This window comes from Tamandua tetradactyla, chromosome 20 (assembly GCF_023851605.1).
Source record: "Tamandua tetradactyla isolate mTamTet1 chromosome 20, mTamTet1.pri, whole genome shotgun sequence".
Taxonomy (NCBI): domain Eukaryota; kingdom Metazoa; phylum Chordata; class Mammalia; order Pilosa; family Myrmecophagidae; genus Tamandua; species Tamandua tetradactyla.
In genome coordinates this window covers 50,934,448-50,948,237 of record NC_135346.1, presented here as the reverse complement: position 1 = coordinate 50,948,237, position 13,790 = coordinate 50,934,448, and the positions used below count along the sequence as shown (strand labels likewise).

The 13,790-nt window shown below is 41.8% G+C and overlaps 1 protein-coding gene across 3 annotated transcripts in view; it reads right to left on the bottom strand.

Moving 5' to 3' along the window:
* Positions 1 to 13,790, bottom strand: part of DOCK2 (dedicator of cytokinesis 2) — a 446,749-nt gene that overhangs the window by 377,782 nt on the left and 55,177 nt on the right. For all 3 annotated transcript variants that reach the window (XM_077137614.1, XM_077137615.1, XM_077137616.1), the window contains 4 exons: positions 12,530 to 12,665; positions 10,824 to 10,978; positions 6,978 to 7,059; positions 2,979 to 3,114 (listed from right to left, as the gene is read on the bottom strand). In XM_077137614.1, the coding sequence (XP_076993729.1) occupies positions 2,979 to 3,114; positions 6,978 to 7,059; positions 10,824 to 10,978; positions 12,530 to 12,665 (509 nt within the window). The remainder of the gene's footprint in view (positions 1 to 2,978; positions 3,115 to 6,977; positions 7,060 to 10,823; positions 10,979 to 12,529; positions 12,666 to 13,790) is intronic.

Here is a 13,790-nt window from a genome sequence, read left to right as displayed (position 1 = left end):
AACAGGGTAGAGCTCCTGTTTATATGCTCCTGATATGCTGCTTTCCGTAGCTGTGTGATAATTGTCACACTCATAATTAATCCATTGATCTTTTATGGATTACTTATTTAATTCTCCATCAGATTATAAGATGAGTGGAGGCAGAGCAATGTGTGTCTTTCTCACCTCTCTTTCCCCATGCCTAACTCAGGGCCCAGGCCTCTGCCAGGTCACCAATGAAAGTCTGTTGAATCAATAACATTTGATAAGTGAATGGGCGAAAAGGTTGTTAGTTTCGAGTACCCTGGCACTGAAGCTATCTTTCTTATCCTGCCCTCTTCTTGGGAGGCCCTGCCTAGCTGTCACTAACTCAAGGATCCAACTCACTCTGTATTCAAGTTGCCTTTGGTGAGAAAGGTACATGCACTTAAGAGAATGGAAAGAAATGGGAAAGCTCTCACAGGTGAAAAGGAATGAAGTACTGCTTTTCTTCATCACTCTCCGCTTTCCCCTTGATGATGTCTGTGATATCCATAACTAGAAAGAGAAAAGAAATGAATTAATGGTTTCAACCTCCCCCCCCCAGGAAGGGATGACAGTGAGATGAGACTGTAAGGCTGATGGTATGACCAGGAATAAAGGGGGTCAGGCAAATCGTAAAAAAAAAGGCAAGCAAGCCAGCATCAGACAGTACATAGGCATCAAGTGTTCAAAACATGCAGCACCTGGGAAAATATTTCTGGAAAAACAGACTGGGAGATCAGCAGGCTAGGGAAACATTCAAGAGTTCCGGGGCTCAGCAGAAGCCAAAAGAGAAGAATCAGAGCAGGGCTGTGGAATTATTTAATTAGTTTTGGATTTGACATACATACATGGAATATCTCTTGTGCCTATCAAAACACAAGTGCAGTGACCCCACATAGGATCTGAGAATCTAATGAAATATATTCACTTTTTTTCATAAATGTGCTCATCCATATACACACGATTGCAGGACTCCTGAACTCTGCAATTCCAGAGGGAAGCTGGATCCTCTGAAATTTCTCCATAAATCAGCCACTGGCAGCCCATAAAACCAAGGTGAAGAACTCCTGCACTTTGGTGGAGATTATAGAAATGGGGGGTGGGATGGCACTTATCCAGCATTTATCTGAAATGCTAGTCAAATAAAGCCAAAACCCTGGCATAACAGGAAATACCACATATACTCAGGCTTTGATAAGGGAGCCACTGAAACTGCTTGGCTAATAACTAACTACTGGTTGCATGTGGCTAGAGAGAGGAATTAGGGAGCAGAGAGATGTAGGAGAAATTGGTTGTTGGTCCTGACCAGCATCCATTCTTTCTGAGAAAAAGACCCTTCTCATCTACTCTTAGAACATGAGGTTTGGGTAGGGCCAACTCCCTCTGGCACCAGAGCTGTGCATATGGCCAGGCCTGACCTGTCAGAGAACCACATCCCCCTATCCACAGTAAAGGCTTCAGGGCTGAGTATGTGACCTATATTCAAGCTCCTGGGGCTTCTGCTGGAACTAACAGTAAAGAGGCAATCTCTTTCCACTGAGTTGCTAAGCTGGCAGACATCTTGCCAAGTAATTGGATGACTGTTGTAAGAATAAGGCAGGAAGAGGACGAGGTAAGGGATGGAGAAACATAAATCTGAATTCCTGGATCCAGCTATGCCTGAAGCAATTTATCCCTGAACCTTTCAGTTTCATGAGCAAATAAAGTACTATTTTTCTGGTTTCAGCCAGTTTAGATCAGATTTCTGTTCCCTGAAATCAAAGAGAAGGCTGACAAAGGCACACTTTGAGATGAGGTTGGAGGGACATCGTGAGGCCAGCAGAATCTCTTATATGATTTGAATTACAACATTTTAGAGCAGGTGGGGTTTTCATAGGCCAGCCAGGTCCAAGTTTCTCATTTTGCATAACATGGAAAGAAAGGTCCTAGGGAGAATATTTGCCCAAGGCCATCTAGCAATCTAATGACAAAGCAAAATTAAAAAACCAGCTAGCCCAGTATAACTTCTTCCACTACACCACCTTGCACACAGTGCCAGCAGACTCTTGGAGAGCCAGCCCGGTTAGGGAATAAGAAATATCAGGGTATCCCGAAGCGAGGAACCTGATATGCCAGATTTAAATATGGTACACAGGGGTATATGATTAAAAATTTATATTTTAATTAAAAAATGAAAATTGGCATATCAAATTGATATTTTCGCAGGTATTGAGATGGTCTTTTAAGAAAAGTGAAAAAAAAAATGGTGGGCCACAGTGGCTCAGCAGGCAGAGTTCTTGCCTGCCATGCCCAGAGACCCAGGTTCGATTTCTGGTGCCTGTCCATGCAAAAAAAAAAAAGTGTACTTTAGCATAAATAAAGTGGGTTGATTAAAAGAAAATAAGTTAGGGAAATAATAGTGCAGGTGATCCTCAAAGATAACAGGAGCCATAAAAGTGAGACAAGAATGATAACGCCTTGGAAACCCTGAGTGAGAGAAAGCTGGGAGCAGAATGCAGAGCTGAAGCTGCCCTGCAGTTGCCTCACTTGGGGCTCACCATCCAGGTCAGGCCAATTTTCCAAACGTCCACCTCCAGCTGGAATTGAGCTGTGTGGTGGGTGACTCATTCTGGGCAACTTCATTTCCTGTCCTGGATTTTTTTTTAACGATTCGCTCTTCATAACTAGGTCTTGCCTGCATGGCTCTTCCTTTCTCATGGTGCTGTGGAGTGAAGACGCTGAACGCTGAGACCAAGCCGTGCTCCCAGCGTTCAGCTGCCAGACTTGAGGACTGCATTATTTTCTGCAGTTATCATAAATTTGGACTTAGTCACCAACTACATTGATTTGGTTACCAGAAGTATAGGTATTAAGGTCTGTCTGGCATGATTTGGGGGGGGGTGTAAAACAGGAGGGGAAAAAGAAATAACCTTTAAAATTCAGCCACATAAAATGTACTTGCCGATAAAAGTCAGTACTGCCTGGAGTGTTATTACCTGCCACTCCAAAGGGCCGTCTCAGTCCCTGTGTGCATTTCTTTGTATTAGTATCTTTAAGATCCATCTTCCCAACTCGTACTATTTGACAAATCAAATAGATTTTATCCCTGTTGAGGTCTTTGTTTCCAAGATCCTGTAGGGCAGGAAATGGATTGAGTTACTTTTACTAATTTCATCTGAAGTTCACAAGGCAACATATTGTACGCTGAATGAAAAAATGTAGAGAAGAAAACCTAGTAATAGTAATTGCTGAGGGACATACTGACTTAGCACAAACGGGCTAATCATACAATTAATCCTAAAATAGGTAGTCGACAAAACTATCACACCCATTCCACAGAAAAGCAGAAAAGTGAGGTAAAAAGAAGAAACTGAGTGATCGGACTCTGGGACTCAATCTTAATTCTTCTACCCCAAACTAATAGGAAGAGAGTAGAATAGAAGTAGAATAGCAGTTATACAGGCAGGATTCCATGCATACAAGTAATGGACCCATATGATCCCAAATAGCATTTGCTAAAAATGACTCCATCTGTCTCATCATTGCTCGGCATGTGCCCTGTCAGAGAGAAGGAAAAAGAAATGGGAAAAATCATCACAGTGACCATTTATCAAGCACTTATGTGTTTATCAGTCAGGGTTGGATTGTCGTGGTACCAAACAATCCCAATATCTCAGCTCTTAAGAGCAGAAAAGTCAACTTCTAGCTGACACCAGAGGTCCAAAGCAAATCTAAAAGCTTGAGTGCTCCTGGGACCCCCTGCCAGCTGGGATCAGCTGGGAGAAGAACACCAAGGCATACTGTTGACATCAGAGCAGTGACCCCAGGGCCTGCCCTCTCAAGGAAATTAATTTCCATGCATGGCACATGCACTGGGAACAGGCTGTCAGCTCACCTCAGGGCTGCCCAAGCAGCCCTCCCCAGCTTCTCACTATGAGTTTGGAGGAGTGTGGGAGGAAAGCAGTGAGCAGAGTCTCTGGAAGTAAGGCACAGCCCAATGCGGTCCATACTCACTGCTTGGGGGCTATTCTCTGACCAGCTGGAGGACTCATATCTGCTTCCCAGAGAGGGAGGAAAGGAAAAGGAGGAGAGGGCTTTCTGACTAAGAATGTTTCCCTCTTCTCATTTGCATTCCCTGCTTTGCCCCATAGTTTGAGTTTGAGTCCCCAATTATCTCACATCCAGATGGTTAGAACAGCCTCTTGTCTGGATGCCTGACTCTTCTTCCAATCTACCCAGAAATCTGCTAAAAAATTCATCTTTAGAGGCCATGTTCATTATTTCATCTCTCCCCCACCCACCCAACAACTTTAATAGCTCCTTATTTCCTACCTATTAGTGCTAATCATCCCCAGCTGACATGAAAGGTCCTGTACATAATATATTTCCAGCTGTCCTATCCAACTGATTTTCTACTATTCTCGGACTATAAGCACTCTATTTTTGTCACAAAGATTTCTTTATTGCTCCACAAATATACAATGCTCACTTTCAACTCTAGATTTTTTTCCTGAGCTTCCCCACTCCCCATCTTCTCCTCAAATGCTTACCTCTTATTCCTCAATACAGCCAAATGTTATTCATCCTTAAAAGTTCAAATTCCTCCTCTTTTATAATGAGCTCCCTCCCGAATTACCTCTTTCCTCCCATTAGGATTCCTCATATTTTAGAAATCTCTAGATTGGTATCTTTCAGTCACAGAGGGCCTGCCACCTTAAGGTTCCCTGAAAAGCAAGTTTCCACTCATGGTTTCTGAAAAGACTTCATTTGCTCAAGGGAAGAAGCCAGATTTTTAAGAGCTGCTTCATCAGGGACCTCCTGGCACTAGAATATCTGAATACATTATATAAAGCATAACAAAATTCCACACATGATATTCTCTGAAGGATGAATCAGTTCTTACTCAGAATTGTGCTCCATTCTGTAGTGTATCCCAATCATTTTTACTTTGACCTTAAACAACTTGAAAATGTTGGGGAAGCTGTGACAGGACTACAGAACGTAAGTGTTTCCTGGTTTAGCATTTCATTAGCTACTCCTTTTATTGTTCAACAGTGTTCCCATGTGCTAGCAGCAACCCATAAACTGGACTAAATCGTAGGGGACAACGTGGTATATGCTGGTTTCCTCTTACAGGGCCAAGGAGAGTGAAGGAAGCAGACAGAGGGGAAGTCAAACGTCAGCCAGACCCACATGCCAGCTCCTGAGGCTTAAATCTGCCCCAAAGAGAAGAGCAGAAACAGCTAACATCTAAGGAGGAGAGAAAAAAGTTCAATAATGCCTGCCAACCCTTAGCTCTAACTTAGTCACCTAATGAAAGTCACTCCTCAGTCAAATGCCATCACATCACCCTGCTTTAATAATCTGCATTGCATAGATTGCTTTCTAGTATTCTCCTTGTTGATTCTTTTTATTATATGAATCCCCCTACTATGCCACAAGAGCAAGGACCTCATCAGCTTATTCACTGTGGTATCCCCAGCACTAAGCCCTGTCCTTACACACAGTAGGTACTCAGCAGATCACTCTTGAATAAAAAAAGAGAAATGAGACCACCATGAGCAAGAAGTGTCTTTCCTTGTCCCAAAATGAAGACTCCCATGATCTCGACCATGTGTGAGCCCAACCTGGCCTCTCAAGCAAGTTCCTTGTGTTCACTCACTCCAGGAAGCAGAGGGGTGGGACAGACATGAGTCCATGGGGGCAGGATCACATTCTCACTAATACTGCAGAACACAAATTTATCAACGCCCTTTCCCTCATGTTTACATCATGAATTGGTTCAGTGCAAAATGAATCACTGATGGATTCCCTGTCTTTCTTTCCCTCAGCTAACATCTGTCTCCTGATTTAATCAGACAGCCCCATGGGACTCTTCTATTTATCAAGAAAACAAATTGGCTCCTCCCTCTAACTAATAATATATAAACAGGATTGAAGCACACTTACATATGCCAAGAAAACTTTGCTGTGCAGTTAGGATCTATGATCCTGTTCCATGCCTCTGGCTCATTTTTCGGGAAATAACAAACAAAATAAATCATCTCCGCTGCAATCTAATTGCAACATAACATAAGACATCACGCTTAATAGGCTCTAAACTGGAAAATTATTGTTGAGCAAGGTAGGTTAATCTAGCATGTCGGTCGTTCCTGGATCAAACCCATCAGTTTGGGCAATGCCCAAATCCTCCAGGGCGCCTCCTCTGTAATTTTCCTTGCTCATAGAGGCACCACAGTGAGAAATCTCACAAATGGTCTTCTCCCCGAAGGAGCTTGCACTCCTCATGGGAACAGGGTGAGGGAAGGCTCTCTGAGGGAAATTGTAACCACCATCTTCTTTCTACTCTTTCTCCTATCCAGGGTTAAAAAGCCAGGTTCACTCTTAGAAATAGATCATCCAAATAACAACTGATTTCAATATTTCTACAAATAAGTCTTGCTGAGTGAGTACTGGTATTTAAAAGATGATGCCAAGGACCCATAAGGTTTTCAGTCAACTGTGATATTACGTTCTGAATATCCAATTTACCAAGGCAGGGTGTGTTCTAGGAAGGCCTTATGTTTTTTTTTTTTTCTGATATAGTTTAGAAACATTTTCAGAAAGACTTGAACCAAAGAAAGGGACTCAGGGTAACCACGAATTAACCAGAAAATGAAAATCTCTGCTGTGCCCAGTTCACATCGTTCTCTGTCACGTTGCTGACAGAGGTTTGTGTTTGTTTATGTAGTGCTCTACATGTGTCTTCTGTGTATGCATGAGCACCTTAGAGAGAAAGATATGTATCAGGAGGGAGGAAGGAAAAGGGGAAGAGAAGATCCATCCACTCAAGGCTTCCTCTAGAGGTCTGCTCTGTTACTCTGCACAAAGCACAGAAGAGGCCATGCTCCATCCTGACCATCCTGACCTGACCAATGAAGCCATCTTGGCTTCATTTCCAAGTTTCTCTCCTCTGTGTGTGTGAGCCTGGACACGAGGATTGAGTGCACACTCACCGTGAAGACCACCTTCAGGTTGTTGAGCATCTCAATCTCCTTCGGGAAACCCTTGCTGCCCCATCGCACCAAGTAGTTCTCACTGTAGGAATAAGAATGGCAGCAGCACGTTACCACCAGGGGTTTCACATTCATTCAGTAAAGATTCACTGAGCATCTACTATGCTCCACACGATGCTCACAGCTGGGGATACAGTAGGGTATGAGACAGATGTGGTCCCTCACACATCAGGGAGATAGACATTAGGCAAGCAGTCACACTACAGCAGGGGCAAAGAATTACCAACATATATGTATTCACAACCTTGTCACTCCCTCATTTGCTAAGCAAATTCTGGAACAGCTACCTAATATTTTTAAAGAGCAGCTACAATCTCTAAAGATTATTGAGAGTGGCAGAGGTGGGGGACTTTTGTACATCTTGCTGGCCATTTAGAATGTATGTCCCCTTCTCATCTCACTTCTCTTTCACATTTCCTTAAGATACTGAGTAAAAGATGTTAAATTATCTTTTGGATATAAGACTACACAGTCTTATATCCAAACATCACACTGTGATGGGCCACACAGGACCACAGTCATTATCTGAGATAAACTTAACTCTTTAAATCTAATTGCATCAAGGGCTATAAAGAAAAAGTTTAGGATATAAGAGAAGGACATGAACTTGTCTGGGTGGTCAGGGAAGTCTTTACTGTGGAAATGACAGGCAAATAAAGTTGATCAGGAAAGGAAATGTAGAAAATGTAAATGTTTCAGGCACAGCAAATACATACGCAAAGGTCTTGGGGCAGAAAGGAGTTTGATGCATCTAAGAAAATGATCCCAGGGAGAATGTAAAAGAAAATCCAGAGGGAGAGGCCAGAACATGTACGCTCTGTAGGATTTAAGGATGTTAACATGATCCTAAGAATAATGGAAACATTACAAAACATTGAAGGGTATTACATGGGATAGTCACATGTTTATGACATATAATCATTTACCATTTGGCATCTTCTAACAACCATACACAAACCTGAGTGGTTCATACTAGTCTATCCAGCCACACGGACTAAGAAGCCTGGCACTTATAACCTAGAAGAAGCTTAGTAAAGTTTATTGAGTTGGTTGATGTTAATCAAATGCCTATTATTTTGGATTAGATAAAAAATATAAAGCTCAAAAACCATGTGAACCCCAGAACACATGTTAAGAGAATTCAGCCGATAATTCATCTTATTTTTAGACCTTTGTTCTCCCTTATGTCTTGCTCCTCCCTCTCCACACACCATTAGAAGATTCATGAGAGTAGTCTGAGTAAAGCTCAAGGGGGAAATGGAAATGATAACAAAAATGAACACACCTCTGGATTAACCAACGGTTAAAATTCAATCAAGTGAAATATGCTATTTTATTTTACTTTTTCAGTAAGATCTAAAAATTTTAGTGGTTGGAATTTACAGCAAACTAATTAGGAAGGCTTCATCCAAAAATAATAGCAATTACTATTATTTGCCATTGGTTATTTCTGGACCGTGCATAGTGAAATGTCTGGGTATTTTGCAGGGTCTTTTATCACAGGTAGCAAGCCCCTTGGTGACCTAGTCTGCTAGGTCTAAACAGCAAACACCAGCAATTTTGTTTGAGGAAATACAATCATAAACAAGAAAAGCAATTTAGACTCCCCAGCTGGCCCCATCTGTCCTTGCCCAGGAAGAACTGGGTAGTAAAGCCTAAGCCCACCTGGCACCAAGATAGGCAAGACTTCCTCCAAGTGATACACTTCTCAGGGAAGGGGAGGACTGTCCCAACGCCTCCTCCAAGTCTTTGGGCACAAGCCTTCCTGCTGGTCTGGTGCGTGAGCTGCTGCTCTTGTTTTTCTGACAGATTTAAATTCTCCAACCAGATCTCTTCAGGGATCCACTGAGGATCTGACGTTGACTCCTCCTACCACTGAAACGTTAGTTCTGGCCAAATTCTCTCCAGTCCTAATTTCGGCCTTAAAGAGCATGTCACAACCTGCCTGTTCTTCATTGTATGTCAACCTCTGCTAGGGTGGGCAAGAGTAGAAAAGATTTCCTAGGGAAAAGCGCAGCTATTTAGAGTGAGAAACAGGGAGTCTTTCCAAATTCCTCCTTTCTTTTGCCATACCTCTTCTCATCTCCCTTTGCTTCCTCCTCTTTCCTTTGGTTTCTGTACTTTTTCTTCTCCTCTTCCTTGCCTCCACTCTGCCAAGGGCTACCCTGTGTCTCTGACACCCTCAGAGGCAACACTTAGGCTTTGCACATCCAATGTGGCACAGCAGATACAGAGCTGTCACCCCACTGATCCAGTGCCACCTTCAACCAGGCTGAGTGTAGGCCATCAATCACTTACATAGGCTGGTAGAACAGGTACCCTTATCCATGAGGCCATGAGGAGTCCGTGTGTTTTTTAAGGGCCAGAGAAGGTCATGTGAGTAGCTCAGAATCTTTTCCACAGGTACCTTGGGAACAGCTAACAGGGAACAGCAAAGGGCCTATAAAATACAGACCACATAAGGCAGGTTCTGGCTAAAGGACCAGGAATACTAACTCTCACTGTCCATTGAGGGTCAGCCATAATAAGTAGCTTTTCACCATAACAGTGCTGAAATCCTAGTGAAAACCACTGAGAATATTTAATACATCTCTTCCTTTATCATCAGACTAAAGTAAGGAAATAGTTTGTCTTTGGAGTCAGCCAGACTTGGGTATAAATCTTAACTCCATTAATAAAAATGTATGCCTTTGAGCAAGTTACTTTACCTACTGAGCCTCACTTTCCTCACCCAAATGGCATGGAGTAATGAATGAAATGAGGGAATATATGGACCTCATTACAGTCTTCTTAGATGGACAACTACATGTTTCATAAGTGTCTCCAAGGCGAGCCATAATTTATTGAAAAAACCACTATTTACAAGGCAATGTACACTATTTCATTTATATCTTAACAACCAAGCCATAAAGGCAGAGAGATCGTCTTGCAGCTCCTTTCTAACATTTCATCTGGTAACCTCAAATATGGGACCATGTGTTGGCCTCAAACCTCACTGGAGGGAACAGACAGCAGTCACCTGGGGGGAAGGATGGTGCTGAGCCACAAGCAGAACCTTGAGGGTCAAGGAGAGGGTACACCAAATTATTTTCCCTGAAGAGTCCCAAGGGTATTTTCCTTTCCTCAAGCTCAGGCACCTGGCTGTTCCTTCACTTCCTCCATTCCCAAAGGAAATTATACAAGTAGTAAGAGCAATAGTTGTTGCTACTTGGAGCACAGGTACCAGGCCCCAGGCTGAGTGTTTCATCCACGTTTCCTCATTAAACCCTCAAAGAAACTACCTCCTGAGATCAGTGCTCACATTTCTCAAATGGGGAAACTGAGACTTAAAAGAGATGAGAAACCTGTCAAATATTAACTGAGAGTAAACAGTAGGGCCAGATTGTGAATAGTGGAAGTCTGAGTTAACAGCCTCCACTCTGAACCTGTTGCTGCCTTGGAGGATCTGAGGATCTGCAGTTTCCACCATTCATTCCTCAACTCTCATTTTAAAGTAGGTATTCTATCCAATGCTGTCTGTCTGAATCTCCTTATTTCAGGTTGTTTTCTAGTAGTCAAAACCCATTTCCCCACAACCATAACCCCACTGTGGGAAAGATTTAGTAGAAAACAATACTTTCACTTGACTCCCATGCCCTTCAAATAAGTTATTTCTAACATCTCAGGCTGTCTCTCTTCCAGGTGGGGACTTCTTCACAAGTGATGATGGAAATTAGAAACGCTCTTTGCTCTATCAACTCTACCTTCTCACCTGAAGAGAGATCATGCAATAGCGGGTACACCTACCTTATGACCGTTTGCTTGTTGGGGTCATAGAGAGACATGAAGATCTCGGCATCTTCTCCAATTCTGCACACAAAGTTTCTCACAAAGACATAGAGGCTGTGGGTGGGGGATGAGGAGATTCGAGAATATGTTCCATAATCTGGCTGGTCTTTTGACTGAAAGGTGGAAAGACAGACAAGGAAGATGGAGAAATTTAGCCCAGCATCACTTAAGACAATAGAAAGATGGCAAAGGATATTGAGAGTTACTTGAGGTTTCAAGCCCAAAGATTTTGGCATACATCCAGCTCTACTATCAGAGGGTCCTGGAATCTTAGCCAAGTCATTTTGGCTCTCAACTACCAAGTGTTGGCAAGGATGCAGAGCAACTAGAACTGTCATAGTTTACTGGTGGGAATGCAAAATGGAACAGCAATCTAGGGAAACAGTATAGCAGTACTTTAAAAAGTTAAACATAACCTTATTACATAAACCATCAATCCCACTGCTAGGTATTACACAAAAAAAATGAAAACAAATGTCCATACAATGATTTGTATGTGAATGGTCATAGATACATTATTTATAATAGCCCCAAATGTGGAAAAAAAAAAGTCCATCAACTGGTGAATGGTATAACTGTACTTGAGAATTCCAACTCAGCAAGAGAAACAACATGAACCTCAAAAACATCATGCTGAGTGGAAAAAGTCAAACACAAAGGATTCATATCATATGATTCAATGTATACAAATTTCCATAAAAGCAAAACTATACAAAAAAATCAGGGGTGGCCTGGGGCTGGGGATTGAAGATGGGGATCAAATATTAAGGGATACAAAGAGACTTTTAGGATGATGGAACTGTTCTCTGACTTGACTGTAGCAGAGCTGACCCAATAGTATATAGCACTGACACTCATATTAAACTGTAGTCTTAAATGAGTGAATTCTATTAAATAAAATGTATACATTGACAAAGCCAAAAATAAAGTTTTTGGCAAATAACACACAGTGGCTCAGAGTGATTTTTTTAAAATAGAAATCAGGTGGTGTTAACCTTTCTTTAAAGTCTTTTGATGCCTTTCTAATTGGAATAACATCCTAACTCATTTCCCTGACCACTGAAGTCCTGTGAATGGGGGCTCCTGCATCCTCTCCAAATTCACTGTCTACCCTCCCTGGCTGGGCCCATACACACTGGTCTTTCTAGCTCTCAAACACTGAGAGTTCAGTCCTACTTCAAGGCTTTTGCACTCGCTGTCCTTCTGATGGAACACCCTCTCCCCAGATCGTCTCTTTACTCAGGTGTGAGTTCAAACGTCATTTCTGAGAGAGGTCTTTCCAGACCATACTTTTAAAAATAGCTCCTTGATTCACTTTGCTTCACAAAATCCTAGTCTTATCGTCTTTTAGAAACAATGCCATCTGGAATTAATTTGTTCATTTATTTATTTACTTTTTTTACTGCCCTTCTTCTCCTCTCTAGAATATAAAAGCTCCACAGGAGTAGAAGACTTGCCTGGCATTTAACTTCCCATGGGATGGATGTTGAATGAATTACAGATCTGAATGCAAAAACTCAAAAACAGGCATGTGCTTTGTGATCATCTCTGGTCCTAGGACAGATGGCCCCTTGAATAATACACACTTTGATTAATCAGCCTACTGCTTTATGATGTGCTAAATGCTTGCCTCGCTTGGCCAAAACCTATTTAACAAAGCTCACCATTTCTTCTTTGATACGCTCTGTGATTTTATCAGTTGCTTCCTCATGTGCATGGAACAAGCTGATGACGCTGGTATTATCAGGGTCTAAGATATTTCCGTCTTCATCTCTGACAATCAGATCGAGCTCAAGAATTCTGAAAAGTGAAAACCGGAGGTGAGGATATATCAGGGGAGGCCAAAGCCCTTTAGGTGTTGGTGAGAAGTTTTTACAAGAAAGTTCAACTAATTTCTGAGGATCATATACTCCCACAGAAAAGTTCTACGCTGATACACTCGTATAGAACTGAGGAATACATATTGGTATAGTAGGGCCTCCTTGGAAAGTCATCCTTCTTTGGCAGTGTGTACCAAAAATGCTTTTAATGTATCTTTCCTCTGATATGGACCCTAGAGAGACACTCCACATTTGAAAAATGTGTGTTGAAGCATTGTTTGCATCAGCAATGTGTTAGAAAAAAAAACACAAAAAAACCAATTGTCTATCAAAAGGGGGGTGTCTAAATATACAGTGACATAACAAAATATTACAAAGCAAGGCTTTAAACATATAGTTAAAAGTATATGTTATACTAAACATATAAAACTATGGTTTAGTTTTGATGTGTTTAATGATACATGAACATGCAAAAGGCAAAAAATGCTTGTAGTATATTTAATGCAAAAAAAAAGCCATATATGTTATAAGGTACATTTATACAAGTGACTATGAACAGAGAAAGATCTAGAAGGTAAAGTACTAAACTGCTATCAGAGATTATCTCTGAAGAGAGGGAGAGTGCCTGGGACTGAGCAGGGCACAGGAGTTAAAGAAATCATGAGCCTGATTTCAGTTCATTTAATGCTTTACTTTTCTTCTTACACAGACAATATATTCATATATTATTTATATAATATACATTTGAAAATACTTATTGAATAAACAGATCATCTCAGATAGATTGATTGTAACCCACAGCTTACACTTCAGTGGCTTGACTTCAGGCCATAATCTGTTTCCTAGGTGGAACTGATTTGTTTCGACAACTTCTGTCTTTCTGACTGGCATTGATGATACTAATATCAACACTTATGATAAGCTCAGTCATAAGTCATAAGGGATGGTCGGTTTGCAGAGGCATTAACTTACAGCTGCCATTGGACAGGCTATTAAGACGGAGGACTCAGTTGTCCATACAAAGAGAGAGGTGGGTGATGGGCAATCAGAGGACAAACAGTGGTCCTGCTTGGGCACCACCACCAAGTACCAGCTTCTGGAAGGG